Source organism: Pelobates fuscus, chromosome 9, assembly GCF_036172605.1.
Source record: "Pelobates fuscus isolate aPelFus1 chromosome 9, aPelFus1.pri, whole genome shotgun sequence".
NCBI classification, from domain to species: Eukaryota; Metazoa; Chordata; class Amphibia; order Anura; family Pelobatidae; genus Pelobates; species Pelobates fuscus.
In genome coordinates this window covers 100,918,922-100,937,323 of record NC_086325.1, presented here as the reverse complement: position 1 = coordinate 100,937,323, position 18,402 = coordinate 100,918,922, and the positions used below count along the sequence as shown (strand labels likewise).

The 18,402-nt window shown below is 47.1% G+C and overlaps 1 protein-coding gene across 1 annotated transcript in view; it reads right to left on the bottom strand.

The window, feature by feature from the left end:
* The window catches only part of NOX1 (NADPH oxidase 1), a 42,587-nt gene extending 36,802 nt beyond the window's left edge, over window positions 1-5,785 (bottom strand). Inside the window, exon 1 of the mRNA XM_063432225.1 lies at window positions 5,709-5,785. Within this exon, the coding sequence (XP_063288295.1) occupies window positions 5,709-5,753 (45 nt within the window). The 5' untranslated portion in view covers window positions 5,754-5,785. The remainder of the gene's footprint in view (window positions 1-5,708) is intronic.
* Between the last annotated feature and the right edge of the window lie 12,617 nt (window positions 5,786-18,402).

Below are 18,402 nucleotides of genomic sequence, written 5' to 3'. Positions count from 1 at the left end.
TATCTGGAGCTGAATATAAGCTCCAAAAAATTGTTAGTGAAATTTTTTCTTCATTTATCATTATGAAGCAATTTAACATACTACACTATATTCGTGTCTTCTCCTCTCTCCCCTATATTTCACTGAGCTTGAGAACACTACTACAGGCGCTGCTTCCTGACATTACCTTCTATAGCAAACAAGTGTATCTTAAATTAAAGCTAATAAGCTCAAATACCCGTGGTTAGTTTATTTTCTTTCAATTCGGTGTAGATTTCTTGCAGTGCTGTAAAATATTTTGCTGTTTTCAGCAGTGTAACCCCGCCTTCTTAGTCACCCCCTCTCACATTTCAACATGTTCCTGATTTCCAGTCTCTGAAATAAACGTACCTTTTTCAGCCAATGAAAATAGAGGCATGTCTTCACTAGTGTAAGGAGAAGGAAGCGCTCATCCACATTCACATTCACTTGTAATGCAAGTAATAATCTCTCCTCCAGCCCCTGTCAGCTGACACCTACCTAATGTGGTGAGGAAATGTTTGTGTGTGTGTGATATAGTATGTACGTTCTAGTGTCTGATTGCTGTATTTGTAGTGCAACTTAGGTTGATTACTTTTTGGGCATGTCACTGGAGCATGGCCATTGGTTGGCAATCTGGATGAAATACAGGAAGTAGGGAGTAAGCATAGGGGGGAAATGACATGCAATCACACAAGGAGCAGAAAATCTGATCAAAGCAAAGAATAAAATACTCCTAAAGCTTATTTTTACACTATTCAAGGAAAAAACATTTAGTGACAGTAGGTTTGTTGTTGGGGGGCAGGGGGGTGCGGAAGGAGCCATAGTGATTTGAGAACTGACTGAAGAAAAAAGTCAATTCTCAACTCACCAAATGTAACTTTTCTGTGACTGAAGCCTACATTTTGTTAAAGATACTTAAAGGAACACAATAGGGTCAGGAATACAAACGCATATTGCTGACCCTATAGTGTTAAAAAAAAGTGTATTCCCCCCTTAGCCACCTTTAATAGGTAATAAACTTACCTTTATTCCAGAGTTGCGCAGGTCCGCCATTACTTGGCTGAGATTATCAGAATTGACAATCTCAGCCAATCCAATGATTTTGTATAGGAAAGCATTGGAAGGCTAATGCGCATGAGCGGCCAAACGCAGCGTTGGTCAATCAGCATCTCCTCATAGATATGCATTGACTTAATGAATGAACTCCTACCAAGATTCTTCTACCCCTTTCAAACGTTCCTGTGAAGAAAATTGACTTTTTTTCGACATTTTCTTCTGTATTCGTGTGTTTTCTCCATTTGCCTTATAAATATTGGTTATTAGTTCGGCAGTTTGAAACTACCGAACACCGACCACCCTCCTGGCTTGTTAAGTTCAAAAGCACTGTCGATTAAGTGTTCCCTGGGTGGCCGCTGTTCGTATAGCCGAACGCCATGTGGAAAAGAAAACGGCGGCCATCTTGTTCGCACTAGGGGAGTCAGCGGGACTTGGTCGTCGAGTGTCTGGAACTAAAATTGGACACTCGACCTCACGACCCACGCTGAAATTACAGAACACCAGCTTCTCCCACTTACCAAACAGCCAGAAGAGCGGCATTCGGTAGTTATGTTCGTGCAGACAAGAGGAACAATCGCTGCTATGAGCCAGGAGGATGTATTCGGTATTTTGCTCGCTTTTCACCTTTTTCCTCATTGACCGACCGCACACGCTGAATTCGTGGAACTGTTTTGGGCAGGAGCCTTGTGTGTGGTCGGTAAAACATGACTTCCACACTTTTCAAGAACCCCTGAACCAAAATTTGGATATGTTTGTCCCCCAGATTGGGGCTATCAGGGGATATGTATTTTGTGGGGATACCTTGTGGGGAAAGGGGTGTTCTAACTTTTGGGGAAAATGTGTGCCCTTTGCCTGGAGATAATTGATTTATTCCTTAACTTATCTCAATATCTCCCAGGCAGAGGAAAGGCGTGTATTAGTGAAATACTGGGTAATGATTGCTTAATGTATTTGTTTGCTGTGGGAGGTCCTCTTGCAGGAGGATTTCTCATAAAAGCCAGCCTGTTTTCAATAAAGATCATTCCTGTTACACCCTTCATGAAGTCTAGGCTCATGTTTGGGGGATATTCTATTTGCTGGGAAGAATCGTCTTGGAAGCTGTATTCATCTCTATTATTCCTCTACTCCCTGCTGTAGCTATAATCACTTAGGCTCAGCTGTTGGGAAAGGAATAGAAGACTGCAGTACCATAACCACTGCAGGTCTTAACAGTTCCCTATTAAAGGAGCAGACTTTAAAGGCCTACAAGCAGCTATTGATGAGTTCATCTGGAAGGCTCGGAGACCTTGAATATGCCGATCAGCCAAGTATGTTCGCAAGACCCATGGGGGTTTTGGACTCCCCACTTTCATACACTATAACGTGGCCCAGCTTTCTCAGATCAAAAAGTGGTATACACCACCAGGTTTGCAAACACTGGGTGGATCTGGAGCATCCTAACTATCCATCCTTATATATGTGGGTCCCACATATGCATAAACCCCTTCCTTCGACCACATCCACAACTATCACTCACTTACTCAAATTACAATTTGAGCTCTCTTCATTCCTCTTCCCCCCTCACACCAATAATAGAATGTTTCCACCTGGTTTATTATCACTTCATTTTGCTCACTATGAAGATAGGGACATTAGAAGGCTGATGTACCTCTATCTCAAATCATAGAATACTCAGACCTTCCCAATCACAAGGAACCTGCCACATGAGACTTCTTTTGCTTCATACGATTATGTGACTTAGCCGCAACCGCAATAGTTAAACAAGCAGGTGCAGTCCAACCTACTACCTTTGAACGACTTGGCCTCATAGCACCAGTCCAATTTCAACAGTATACACCATGCTAACAACACATCCCTCACAAATTGTACTACCACACATAGAAGCACAGGAACAGGACTTAAGTTCCCCTGATGAGTAAAGTAGCTGGTCAGAGATTTGGGAGGAAATAGGTAAATTGACCATTTGTATCACACATAAGGAACAAGCATACAAGATGCTCTTTAGATGATATCTTACCCCCAGCAGACTTCACAGAATGGGAAAAATTCCAACAGACTTTTGTTGGAAAAAGTGTGGGGAAACAGAAACCTTCTTTCAATATTGGTGGACATGCCCAAAATTGAAAACCTTCTGGTCCCAGATACAAGTACTACTCACGCAAGTGATGAGAAAACCTTTTTGAAACTTTAGATATGGATAGGTTGACTTCCCAACTGAATGACACCCCTAAAATTTTCCACAAAGGCTAGGACCCCTGCCTCTCATGTGAAATATAGGCCCTCCCCTAGAAGCCCATGTCATTTAATTCTTCCTATAGACATGGATAAAATCATATTTTGAGGCATTTTGATTTCCACTTCCACCAATTCCCTTTCTATATATTCCTCTCTCGGGGACTTGGGGAAATCACGACTCGTACTATACTTTCCTCATTTTGTTCTTCTCTAATGCCCTTCTTTTATCTTTCTCACACCTCACACTCTTCACACTCATGTAAATCACAGATGATTTACCTGTAGAATCTTCACCTTCCCCTATTCACCGTGTTGGAACCGGAGCATAAATCTAAACATATCTACCTAAGAAGGTAGGTCCTACACACATATTATCCCTTAATAGTGAACACATGGGGTAAGTGGCAGCATTGTAACAAGGCTGTGTAATACAGAAGCAAAAACAAATTAAGTCCTTCGCTCAAACTCCCACTACTCCTGGGCAGCAGCAATGACCATAGTATAGCCCCAATACATACAATCAAAACCGAAGAAATTAGTTACTTGCACACTATCCAAAATCCCTATGCACATTTAAATAACTGTAGGTTTTTTAGTATCACTCCAGTAACCATTAAAATGTAACCTGCCATATCAAGTACTATACTTGCCATGTCAAGTACTAGAGTCTCTCCTGCCGCCCTGGAGGAGTGGGATTTTGAGCGCATGACTTAGTTTTGTATGTTTGTATTTGTAATTGTATTACACAGCCATGTTACATTTTTGCCGCCCACCCCACGAGTTCCCTATGAAGGGTTAATAAGTGTGTAGGGGTTTAACAAAAATACCCCTCTCTGTCTCAGCAGCAAGGTGAATTATTAGTGTAGGACTCACCTAAAAGGTTTTGCGTTGAAGTGGCACTTACACTTTATTGGCCATTGGAGTGATAATAACAACCTCCAGTGATTTAAATGTGCCTAGGGCTTTGGGATAGAGCGCAAGTAACTCTATTCTTTGGTGTTGACTGTATGTATTGGGGCTGTATGATGGTCGTTGCTGCTGCCCAGAAATAGTAGGAGTTTAAACGCAGGGCTTCATTTGTATTTGGCTTTGTATTACAAAGCCTTATTGCAATGCTGCCACTCACATCATGTGTTCACTATTAAGAGATAATAAGTGTGTAGGGGTTTAACAAAAATACCTCTCTCTTTCTCATTAGAGATTTTGCCTTTTGGATGAAAACAGCAAGGTGAATTATTAGTGTGGGACTCACCTAGGAGGTTTTGCGTAGATGTGGCATGTGAGCTTACACTTAAATAGCCATTGGAGTGATCCTAAAAAAAGCCCTTTAGTTGTTTAAATGTGGATACAGATTTGGGACAGTGCGCAAGTAACTTTTTTCTTTGTTTTTTATTGTATGTATTGGGGATGGTGTATACTATAGTCATTGCTGCCACCCAGGAGTGGTGGGGTTTTGAGTGCAGGGCTTAATTTTGTGTGTTTTTATAAACATACCTACCTGGTCACCAACATGTAGACATGAAATTTGTTACTTCTGAATATTCCTAGAGATCTAATACATGTTCTACCTCCTTCACCCATTATCTATCACCTATCACCTACCACTTTAAAAAAGAACTTGCACAGATCACCATTCTGTTAAAGGAATTTAGGTTTAGGCAGTTCCAGTTCACAAACAATGCGTGGCTGTACAGAACGACAAAAGGTTTCAGTTGAATTTTGCAAGCATAAGCTCACTGATTCTATGTATAATGGGGGGAAAGTTGCCATATCTATTTTCAATTATCCATATATTGATTATCACCAATTTTAACATAAATGGACAACTCTGTGCAGTTTCTGTAAGTCTATGGCTTCATTTACTGCTCTTTTTGCTGGTTTGTACTTTATACATGCAACACTTAAAAAAGAATAAGAAAAGACAAGGCAAAGCCAGGACACACATTGTTAATAAGAAAAGATGAACAGAAACTTGGGTACAAATGCATGCTTTTTATCAACACAAAAAAAAAAAAAAATAATAATAATTGTGCTCATGTCTTGTGTAGCACACCCTATGTTAATTTGCGAACAGGTAGTATGGTAGCATTTTTGCAAAAGTCACTCACGTGTACATTAACGATGGACAGTCACTCACCAGAACTTTTTAGTATTATATTTACTTATATATATTGTACAAATATGTATTTGTGAGATCTGAAAATATAAATTGGAATGTATACATTCACACCTCTTTACTTTGGAAACGCATCTTGGCTCCCTACCGTGGTTATAAGCCCTTATCAGACAACATAGAGAAAGCGTTTAGAGAAGCAATTAAACCGTGTTTACATGCAACAAACATACAATAGCTGTGAGTTAAAGAACTCTGAACATTAATATTTGCCTCTAAATACAGAGATATATTAATTCCTTACCAGTACCACAGCAGAGACCCAGTGGTTAACAATCCAATTTCCCATTGTGTTCTTGTTTTCCTATACTTCTTTCGTCTCTGTGTATTACAGCACCTATGACTTTCTGTTCATTACTCTGTTTGTAAGGAGACACCCACAGCTCTTAACTCACATCTATAACTCATTCCTTTTGTTCCTCCCTTTCTATCTGTCACAGGTGAAATCCCAGTATCAGGAAATAATGTGAATTTATTATTCCATTTATTATTCCCTTACTTCCTTTGAACGTATTGCACAATTTTGTAAGTGATTAAGCCTCCCTAAAATATATTTGTGTTACGGGTTGTCTCCCTAAATAAATAAATGCATGATGGTTCAGTCTGCCTAAAAATATATACAGGTATGTTTTATGGGTAAAATCCCAGCATTAGGAAATAATGTGATATTTTTGTTGTTGTTCCCATACTTCCTTTCTGCTTATTGCATTATCTTAACATTTAGCAAATGGCTTTTCTATTTCTTCAATAAACTAATCGGTCTATCCTATAGACCAGTGATGGCGAACCTTTTTGAGCCCGAGTGCCCAAACCGCAATACATGCCAATTTTTTTTCCTTAAAGTGCCAACACGGCAATTAAACCTGAATATTGAGGTTTAAGTTTAGAAAAAACAACTCGGACTGTTGTCCGAACTAATTAACAACTTTTGTTTTAAAAGAACACAACAACAGAGAGTTCAATGATACAAATTTTAAATAATTATATAAATAGATACAATTAAGCTTATATTTATTAGTATCTCCAACAAATGCAATACATACACACACAGACTGCTGAATACATACACAGACTGCTGAATACATACACACATACTGCTGAATACACACACAGTCTGCTGAATACACACACACACACACACACACACAAGACTGCTGAATATAGAAACTGATGAATACACATACAGACAGTCTTCTGAGTACACAGACAGACAGCCTGCTGAGTACACCGACAGACAGTCTGCTGAGTACACCAACAGACAGTCTGCTGAGTACACAGACAGACAGTCTGCTGAGTACACCGACAGACAGTCTGCTGAGTACACCGACAGACAGTCTGCTGAGTACACAGACAGACAGTCTGCTGAGTACACAGACACAGTCTGCTGAGTACACAGACAGACAGTCTGCTGAGTACACAGACAGACAGTCTGCTGAGTACACAGACAGACAGTCTGCTGAGTACACAGACAGACAGTCTGCTGAGTACACAGACAGACAGTCTGCTGAGTACACAGACAGACAGTCTGCTGAGTACACAGACAGACAGTCTGCTGAGTACACAGACAGACAGTCTGCTGAGTACACAGACAGACAGTCTGCTGAGTACACAGACAGACAGTCTGCTGAGTACACAGACAGACAGTCTGCTGAGTACACAGACAGACAGACTGCTGCGTACACGCAGACACGCAGACTGCTGCGTACACGCAGACTGCTGAATACACGCACACACACTGCATTGAGGGGTGTGTGTGAGGGGTGCTGTGTGTGTGTGTGAGGGGTGCTGTGTGTGTGTGAGGGGTGCTGTGTGTGAGTGTGAGGGGTGTTGTGTGTGTGGGGTGGTGGGTGTGGGGTGCTGTGTGTGTGTGTGTGTGAGGGGTGCTGTGCGTGAGAGGGGTGCTGTGCGTGAGAGGGGTGCTGTGTGGGGGTGCTGTGCTGTGTCGGGAGGTAGGGGTGCTGGGCGGGGGTAAGGGTGCTGTGTGTGGGGGGGTAGGGGTGCTGTGTGTGGGGGTAGAGGTGCTGTATGTAGAGGGGAGGGGAGGGGTGCCGGGTGTGGGAGAGGGGAGGGGTGCTGGAAGTGGGGGAGGGGAGCTGGGTGTGGGGGAGGGGAGCTTTGTGTGGGGGGGTAGGGGTACTGTGGGGGGGTAGGGGTACTGTGGGGGGGGGGGTAGGGGTACTGTGTGTGGGGGGGTAGGGGTACTGTGTGTGGGGGGTAGGGGTACTGCTGGGGGGTAGGGGTGCTGTGTGTGGGGGGGGGTAGGGGTACTGCTGGGGGGCAGGGGTGCTGTGTGTGTGGGGGTAGGGGTACTGCTGGGGGGTAGGGGTGCTGTGTGTGGGGGGGTAGGGGTACTGCTGGGGGGCAGGGGTGCTGTGTGTGTAAGGGGGTAGGGGTACTGCTGGGGGGTAGGGGTGCTGTGTGTGGGGGGGTAGGAGTACTGCTGGGGGGTAGGGGTGCTGTGTGTGTGGGGGTATGAGTACTGCTGGGGGGTAGGGGTGCTGTGTGTGTGGGGGTAGGAGTACTGCTGGGGGTAGGGGTGCTGTGTGTGGGGGGGTAGGAGTACTGCTGGGGGTAGGGGTGCTGTGTGTGTGGGGGGTAGGGGTACTGCTGGGGGGTAGGGGTGCTGTGTGTGTGTGGGGTAGGGGTACTGCTGGGGGGTAGGGGTGCTGTGTGTGGGGGGTAGGGATACTGCTGGGGGGCAGGGGTGCTGTGTGTATGGGGGGTAGGGGTACTGCTGGGGGGTAGGGGTGCTGTGTGTGGGGGGGGTAGGAGTACTGCTGGTGGGTAGGGGTGCTGTGTGTGTGTGGGGTAGGGGTACTGCTGGGGGGTAGGGGTGCTGTGTGTGTGTGGGGTAGGGGTACTGCTGGGGGGTAGGGGTGCTGTGTGTGGGGGGTAGGGATACTGCTGGGGGGCAGGGGTGCTGTGTGTGTGGGGGGGGTAGGGGTACTGCTGGGGGGTAGGGGTGCTGTGTGTGGGGGGTAGGAGTACTGCTGGGGGGTAGGGGTGCTGTGTGTGGGGGGGTAGGGGTGCTGTGTGTGTGTGGGCTAGGGGTACTGCTGGGGGGGTAGGGGTGCTGTGTGTGGGGGGGGGTAGGAGTACTGCTGGGGGGTAGGGGTGCTGTGTGTGTGGGGTAGGGGTGCTGTGTGTGTGGGGTAGGGGTACTGCTGGGGGGTAGGGGTGCTGTGTGTGTGGGGTAGGGGTACTGCTGGGGGGTAGGGGTGCTGTGTGTGTGGGGTAGGAGTACTGCTGGGGGGGCAGGGGTGCTGTTGGGGGTAGGGGTGCTGTGTGTGGGGGGGTAGGAGTACTGCTGGGGGGTAGGGGTGCTGTGTGTGGGGGGGGTAGGAGTATTGCTGGGGGGTAGGGGTGCTGTGTGTGGGGGGTAGGAGTACTGCTGGGGGGTAGGGGTGCTGTGTGTGTGGGGGGTAGGAGTACTGCTGGGGGTAGGGATGCTGTGTGTGGGGGGTAGGAGTACTGCTGGGGGGTAGGGGTGTTGTGTGTGTGGGGGGTAGGGGTACTGCTGGGGGGTAGGGGTGCTGTGTGTGTGGGGTAGGGGTTCTGCTGGGGGGTAGGGGTGCTGTGTGTGGGGGGATGGGGTGTGGGGGGGTAAACGTTTAAAAAAAAAAAGTACATTCAATTATTATCTTCTCCCCCCCCCCCTTCTTACCTTTAATGAAGGAGGGGGGGGGGACACAGTCATCCCTGGTGGTCTGGTGGTGGCAAGTACTGCTTCCGGTTCGGGAGGCAGGGGGAGGCAGGGGAGGGATCTTTGAAGCAGCTCCCCTGTCCTCCCGCGCGATGCTGTGTGGAGCGTTGCCATGGTAACGCGCGGCAACGCTCCACATATCTTGCTCGCAGGAGGACAGGGGAGCTGCTTCACAGATCCCTCCCCTGCCTCCCCCTGCCTCCCGAACCGGAAGCAGAGTAGGCGCCTGCCATTTCGGGCAGGCAGGTGCCTACTCTGCAGCGATGGCAAACCTATGGCCGCGTGCCCACAGAAAGGGCCCGGCGTGCCACCTGTGGCACGCGTGCCATAGGTTCGCCATCACTGCTATAGACTGTAAGCTCGTTTGAGCAGGGCCCTCTTCAACCTATCGTTCCTGTAAGTTTTCTTGTAATTGTCCTATTTATAGTTAAATACCCCCTCTCATAATATTGTAAAGCGCTACAGAATCTGTTGCCGCTATATAAATGGCAATAATAATAATAATAATTCACTATATCATTAATAGTGATGTCGCGAACACAAATTTTTCGGTTCGCGAACGGCGAACGGGAACTTCCGCAAACGTTCGCGAACCGGCGAACCGGGCGAACCGCCATTGACTTCAATGGGCAGGCGAATTTTAAAACCCACAGGGACTCTTTCTGGCCGCAAAAGTGATGGAAACGTTGTTTCAAGGGGACTAACACCTGGACTGTGGCATGCTGGAGGGGGATCCATGGCAAAACTCCCATGGAAAATTACACAGTTGATGGGCAGAAATCACCTAACATTCCTAAATCACAATGGATATGGATTGACACCTGACATATGACATATTGACACCTTGACATATGGATTGACACTTGTCCTCAGAGACCCTGATACACACTGACACAGCGCAGAATAGGGACTATCCCCCCTACATAGGGTCACTTGGCAGATATGGATTGACACCTGTCCTCAGAGAGCAGAATATGGACACTGACACAGAGCAGAATAGGGACTATTCCCCCTACATAGGGTCACTTGGCAGATATGGATTGACACCTATCCTAAGGATCCCTGATACACACTGACACAGAGCAGAATAGAGACTGTTACTCCTACATAGGGTCACTTGGCAGATATAGATTGACACCTATCCTAAGGATCCCTGATACACACTGACACAGAGCAGAATAGAGACTGTTCCCCCTACATAGGGTCACTTTGCAGGTATGGATTGACACCTGTCCTCAGAGACCATGATACACACTGACACAGAGCAGAATAGAAACTGTTCCCCCTACATAGGGTCCCTTGGCAGATATGGATTGACACCTGTACTCAAAGCCCCTGATACACACTGACACAGAGCAGAATAGAGGCTGTTCCCCCTACATAGGGTCACTTGGCAGGTATGGATTGACACCTGTCCTCAGAGACCATGATACACACTGCCACAGAGCAGAATAGAGACTGTTACCCCTACATAGGGTCACTTGGCAGATATGGATTGACACCTGTCCTCAAAGCCCCTGATACACACTGACACAGAGCAGAATAGAGACTGTTCCCCCTACATAGGGTCACTTGGCAGGTATGGATTGACACCTGTCCTCAGAGACCATGATACACACTGACACAGAGCAGAATAGAGACTGTTACCCCTACATAGGGTCACTTGGCAGATATGGATTGACACCTGTCCTCAGAGACCATGATACACACTGACACAGAGCAGAATAGAGACTGTTCCCCCTACATAGGGTCACTTGGCAGATATGGATTGACACCTGTCCTCAGAGACCATGATACACACTGACACAGAGCAGAATAGAGACTGTTCCCCCTAAATAGGGTCACTTGGCAGATATGGATTGACACCTGTCCTCAGAGCCCCTGATACACACTGACACAGAGCAGAATAGGGACTGTTCCCCCTACATTGGGTCACTTGGCAGATACGGATTGACACCTGTCCTCAGAGCCCCTGATACACACTGACACATAGCAGAATAGGGACTGTTCCCCCTACATAGGGTCACTTGGCAGATATGGATTGACACCTATCCTAAGGATCCCTGATACACACTAACACAGAGCAGAATAGGGACTGTTCCTCCTACATAGGGTCACTTGGCAGACATGGATTGACACCTATCCTAAGGATCCCTGATACATACTGACACAGAGCAGAATAGGGACTGTTCCTCCTACATAGGGTCACTTGGCAGATATGGATTGACACCTATCCTAAGGATCCCTGATACACACTGACACAGAGCAGAAAAGAGACTGTTCCCCCTACATAGGGTCACTTGGCAGAAATGGATTGACACCTATCCTAAGGATCCCTGATACACACTGACACAGAGCAGAATAGGGACGGGTCACTTGGCAGATATGGATTGACACCTATCCTAAGGATCCCTGATACACACTGACACAGAGCAGAATAGGGACTGTTCCTCCTACATAGGGTCACTTGGCAGATATGGATTGACACCTATCCTAATGATCCCTGATACACAATGACACAGAGCAGAATAGAGATTGTTCCCCCTACATAGGGTCACTTGGCAGATATGGATTGACACCTGTCCTCAGAGCCCCTGATACACACTGACACAGAGCAGAATAGGGACTGTTCCCCCTACATTGGGTCACTTGGCAGATACGGATTGACACCTGTCCTCAGAGCCCCTGATACACACTGACACATAGCAGAATAGGGACTGTTCCCCCTACATAGGGTCACTTGGCAGATATGGATTGACACCTATCCTAAGGATCCCTGATACACACTAACACAGAGCAGAATAGGGACTGTTCCTCCTACATAGGGTCACTTGGCAGACATGGATTGACACCTATCCTAAGGATCCCTGATACATACTGACACAGAGCAGAATAGGGACTGTTCCTCCTACATAGGGTCACTTGGCAGATATGGATTGACACCTATCCTAAGGATCCCTGATACACACTGACACAGAGCAGAAAAGAGACTGTTCCCCCTACATAGGGTCACTTGGCAGAAATGGATTGACACCTATCCTAAGGATCCCTGATACACACTGACACAGAGCAGAATAGGGACGGGTCACTTGGCAGATATGGATTGACACCTATCCTAAGGATCCCTGATACACACTGACACAGAGCAGAATAGGGACTGTTCCTCCTACATAGGGTCACTTGGCAGATATGGATTGACACCTATCCTAATGATCCCTGATACACAATGACACAGAGCAGAATAGGGACTGTTCCCCCTACATAGGGTCACTATGAGCCTTTTTTTGGGTTTGGTTTTTGAAGCCACAGTGCAGCACCAGAGGGCCGAAAAATTAGGCATGTACACATGCCTGAAAAATTAGGCATTGTTGCAGCCGCTGCTGTAGCAGCGGCCATAAAAATTGATGTTTGTTTCCCAGGCAGAAAGTGCCCTAAAACATTGCGGCTTGAACCCTAGTTGGTGGCGGATAAGTCACGCAAGTCAACCGGCATTCAGAGCTAAAATACAGCAGCCTGTGGACCATTTTTAGCCCAAGGCAGCTCATCTCATCAGGCCTTTTTTAGTCGAATGTATCGCCCAGTGTCAGTCCCTTCGGGATCCATCCCTCATTCATCTTAATAAAGGTGAGGTAATCTAGACTTTTTTGACCTAGGCGACTTCTCTTCTCAGTGACAATACCTCCTGCTGCACTGAAGGTCCTTTCTGACAGGACACTTGAAGTGGGGCAGGCCAGAAGTTCTATCGCAAATTGGGATAGCTCAGGCCACAGGTCAAGCCTGCACACCCAGTAGTCAAGGGGTTCATCGCTCCTCAGAGTGTCGATATCTACAGTTAAGGCGAGGTAGTCTGCTACCTGTCGGTCGAGTCGTTCTCTGAGGGTGGATCCCGAAGGGCTGTGGCGATGCGTAGGACTTAAAAAGCTCCGCATGTCCTCCATCAACAACACGTCTTTAAAGCGTCCTGTCCTTGCCGGCGTGGTCATGGGAGGAGGAGGATGACTTCCACCTCTTCCCCTGTTAGATTCCCGTTGTGCTGTGACATCACCCTTATACGCTGTGTAAAGCATACCTTTTAATTTATTTTGCAAATGCTGCATCCTTTCCGACTTGTTGTAATTCGGTAACATTTCCGCCACTTTCTGCTTATACCGGGGGTCTAGTAGCGTGGACACCCAGTACAGGTCGTTCTCCTTCAGCCTTTTTATACGAGGGTCCCTCAACAGGCACGACAGCATGAAAGACCCCATTTGCACAAAGTTGGATGCCGAGCTACTCATTTCCCGTTCCTCCTCCTCAGTGATGTCAATGAAGGTATGTTCTTCCTCCCAGCCACGTACAACACCACGGGTACCAGATAGGTGACAACGAGCACCCTGGGATGCCTGTTGTGGTTGGTCTTCCTCCTCCTCCTCAAAGCCACATTCCTCCTCTGACTCCTCTTCCTCACAATCCTCTTCCAGCGTTACCGCAGGTCCAGCAAGCGATGCTGATAGGGCTGTTTCTGGTGGTGATGGTGACCGCAACTCTTCCTCTTCACGCTCATCTACGGCCTTATCCAGCACTCTTCGCAGGGCATGCTCCAGGAAGAAAACAAATGGTATGATGTCGCTGATGGTGCCTTCGGTGACTAGGTTTGGCACCTCCTCAAAAGGACGCATGAGCCTACAGGCATTGCGCATGAGCGTCCAGTAACAAGGCCAAAAAATTCCCAGCTCCGCAGAGGCTGTCCTAGCACCCCGGTCATACAGATACTCGTTAACGTTTTTTTCTTGTTGGAGCAGGCGGTCGAACATTAGGAGTGTTGAATTCCAACGTGTCGGGCTGTCGCATATCAAGTGCCTCACTGGCATGTTGTTTCGCCGCTGGATATCGGAAAAGTGCGCCATGGCCATGTAGGAACGCCTGAAATGGCCACACACCTTCGTGGCCTGCTTAAGGACATCCTGTAAGCCTGGGTACTTATGCACAAAGGGTTGTACGATCAGATTACACACATGTGCCATGCACGGCACATGTGTCAACTTGCTCAACTGCAATGCCGCCAACAAATTTCTTCCGTTGTCACAAACCACTTTGCCGATCTCCAGTTGGTGCGGAGTCAGCCACTGATCCACCTGTGCGTTCAGGGCGGACAGGAGTGCTGGTCCAGTTTGACTCTCTGCTTTCAGGCAAGTCAACCCCAAGACGGCGTGACACTGCCGTATCCGGGATGTGGAACAGTACCTGGGGAGCTAGGGGCGTGCCGTTGATGTGGAGCAAGACGCAGCAGCAGAAGAGGACTCAGCCGAGGAGGTTATGGAAGAGGATGGAGTAGGAGGAGTAGAGGAGGTGGCAGCAGGCCTGCCTGCAAGTCATGGCGGTGTCACCAACTCCTCTGCAGAGCCACGCATTCCATGCTTGGCAGCCGTCAGCAGGTTTACCCAATGCGCAGTGTAGGTGATATACCTGCCCTGACCATGCTTTGCAGACCAGGTATCAGTGGTCAGATGGACCCTTGCCCCAACACTGTGTGCCAGACATGCCATTACTTCCTTTTGCACAATCGAGTACAGGTTGGGGATTGCCTTTTGTAAATAAATTTCGTCCGGGTACCTTCCTCTGCGGTGTCCCAATAGCTACAAATTTTTTGAACGCCTCAGACTCCACCAGCTTGTATGGTAAAAGCTAGCGGGCTAATAGTTCAGACAAGCCAGCTGTCAGACGCTGGGCAAGGGGGTGACTTTCTGACATTGGCTTCTTACGCTCAAACATGTCCTTGACAGACACCTGACTGAGGGCAGATGAGCGGGAACTGCTCAAGGCGGGAGACGGAGTGGCGGATGGTTGAGAGGGGGCAAGGAGGACAGCAGTGGTTGACGTGGCTGAAGATGCTGGACCAAGAAGAGGATGGCGGCTTTGAGTTTGCGTGCTGCTTGTACTCATGTGTTGATCCCATAGGTGTTTGTGATGTGCGATCATGTGCCTACGCAAAGCAGTTGTACCTAGGTGGGTGTTGGACTTCCCATGACTCAGTTTCTTTTGGCACAGGTTGCAAATGGCATCGCTGTTGTCAGAGGCAGACACACAAAAAAAATGCCACACTGCTAAGCTCTGCAACGACGGCATTCTGGTGGTGTACACAGCATGCGTTGATTGGCGTGCTGTCGGGCTGACCCCGGGTGCCGATGCATGCTGTCTGACTGTGCGACGACCTCCCCCTGCTTCCAACTCGTCTCCTCCTCCTCCTCTCTGTCTCCCCATCTGAACTTTCGTCCTGTTCTTCTTCTTGCCGAGCGGGCACCCACGTGACATCCATGGACGCATCGTCATCATCAACCGCTTCACTTGTATCTGACAACTCAGCAAAGGAAGCAACAGCAGGTACAACATCATCATCATCACACCGTACGTCCATGTGTGTAATGCTGCCTGCCTGCCTGAGACATATCCCTGTTATCTACATCCTCTGGCAATAATGGTTGCGCATCACTCATTTCTTCAAACGGATGTGTGAATAACTCCTCTGACATACCAAGTGAAGTGGCTGTGGTGCTAGTTTTGGTGGTGGCGGCAGGCGGGTGAGTGGTATCTTGAGAGGTGCCCGAAGCTAAGCTGGAGGAGGATGGTGCGTCAAGGTTCCGAGCGGAAGCTGTAGAAGATTGGGTGTCCTGTGTTAGCCAGTCAACTATGTCCTCAGAACTTTTCAAGTTCAGGGTACGTGGCCTCTGAAAACTGGGCATTATTCTAGGGCCAAAGGGAATCACAGCACCACGACCACGATTCTCCCCTGCGGGGTGGCCTGCCTCTGCCTGTCATTTTTTTTGGGGATTAGTGGTACTATGCGTGCAAGCTACTGTGAGACCAGATATGAATGGCACTGTGCAGTGGCAGAGGTTGGCAGAGTACACGCTGTAGGCCTGACACACCCGCTTGAAGACAACTAACTACTATTCAATCTATAACAGTGAGAAAAGTTTTTTCTTTGTAAAGGCACACTATAGAGACACCAGATATGAGTGGCAAAGTACACTTGCAGAGGTTGGCAGAGCACACGCTGAAGGCCTGACACCCAGACGCTTGCAGACAACTAACTGCTATTAGCTTACAGTGAAAAACTTTTTTCTTTGTAAAGACACGCTATAGAGACACCCGATATGAGTGGCAAAGTACACTTGCAGAGGTTGGCAGAGCACACGCTGAAGACCTGACACCCGCTTTAAGGACACTGACTGCTATTAGCTTACAGTGAAAAACGTTTTTTCTTTGTAAAGGCACGCTATAGAGACACCAGATATGAGTGCCAAAGTACACTTGAAGAGGTTGGCAGAGCACACGCTGAATGCCTGACACCCAGACGCTTGCAGACAACTAACTGCTATTAGCTTACAGTGAAAAACGTTTTTTTCTTTTTAAAGGCACGCTATAGAGACACCAGATATGAGTGGCAAAGTACACTTGCAGAGGTTGGCATAGCACACGCTGAAGGCCTGACACCCAGACGCTTGCAGACAACTAACTGCTATTAGCTTACAGTGAAAAACGTTTTTTCTTTGTAAAGGCACGCTATAGAGACACCAGATATGAGTGGCAAAGTACACTTGCAGAGGTTGGCAGAGCACACGCTGAAGGCCTGACATCCAGACGCTTGCAGACAACTAACTGCTATTAGTTTACAGTGAAAAACTTTTTTTCTTTGTAAAGGCACGCTATAGAGACACCAGATATGAGTGGCAAAGTACACTGGCAGAGGTTGGCAGAGTACACGCTGAAGGCCTGACACCCAGACGCTTGCAGACAACTAACTGCTATTCAATCTATTACAGTGAAAAAAATGTTTTGTTTTTAAATGTCAAGCTTCAACTATTGTGACACCAGATATGAGTGGTGGCACTGGGCAAGTGGGCACAGTATCCACTGTGAGCCTGACACAGAAGCTGGCAGACAACTAACTGCTATTCAATCTATTACAGTGGAAAAAAAATTGTTTTTAAATGTCAAGCTTAAGCTATTGTGACACCAGATATGAGTGGTGGCACTGGGCAAGTGGGCACAGTATCCACTGTGAGCCTGACACAGAAGCTGGCAGACAACTAACTGCTATTTAATCTATTACAGTGAAAAATATTTTTTTTATTTTTAAATGTCAAGCTTAAGCTATTGTGACACCAGATATGAGTGGTGGCACTGGGCAAGTGGGCACAGTATCCACTGTGAGCCTGACACAGAAGCTGGCAGGCAGGCAACTGCAATTAGATTACACAGGGAAAAAAAGCAGACTGATGTTCTAGCCCTAAAAAGGGCTTTTTGGGGTGCTGTTCTTACAGCAGAGATCAGATGAGTCCTTCAGGACTGTAGTGAACACTGAATACCCTAGCCTAGCTATCAATTTCCCTATCTAATGAACAGCAGCTACACTTTCCCTCCTCTCACTAAGCATGCAGCTTCAGAATGAATCTAAAATGGATGCTGGGAGGGAGGTGGGAGGGTCTGGGAGGGAGGGTCTGCTGCTAATTTGCTGGAATGTGTCTGCTGACCGTGAGGCACAGGGTCAAAGTTTGCTCAATGATGACAAATAGGGGGCGGATCGAACCGCGCATGTGTTCGCCTGCCGTGGCGAACGCGAACACGCTATGTTCGCCAGGAACTATTCGCCGGCGAACAGTTCGGTACATCCCTAATCATTAAGTAAGAGGAATAACAAAAATTTAAGGCCAAGATGGAAAATGTAAAGACTGAACATTTTTTTCAGATTTTCAGTTCAAGCTTAAAACTTAAAATAAATTTACTGTCAGTTCTCCAAAAGATAATTTAGTGGATAACCCAACTGGATTAAGGCTTTAATGAAGAAATAGTGCTTTGTTTTTGTGACTTGGCAATCAAATCACCTTTTTGGGTACAACATAACTTAACAAAACACTACAGTGTTTAGGTTCAAGCAGTGAAATGCAAGTGCAGCACTTAAGAAATAGTGTTGCATGAATGCTTACTTTAAATATAGCGACGGGGAAGCTGGTATTCATTGACACATATAAGAGAAGAAAAAATACAAATGGTACATTTGCAAGTGCAAAATTACATCTTTAACTAATATTCTCACAATTTAAACAACTTTTTTTTACGATGTGGCTCTGAATGTGAAAGTCTTATTTGGCGGCAGCAAAACCTGTTCTGGCGGTTGAGCAAAAAAACCCCAATAAGGTGCATAGAATAAACAGAAAACAATGGAATTCTATCTAGTGTGATATTGCAATTAGAC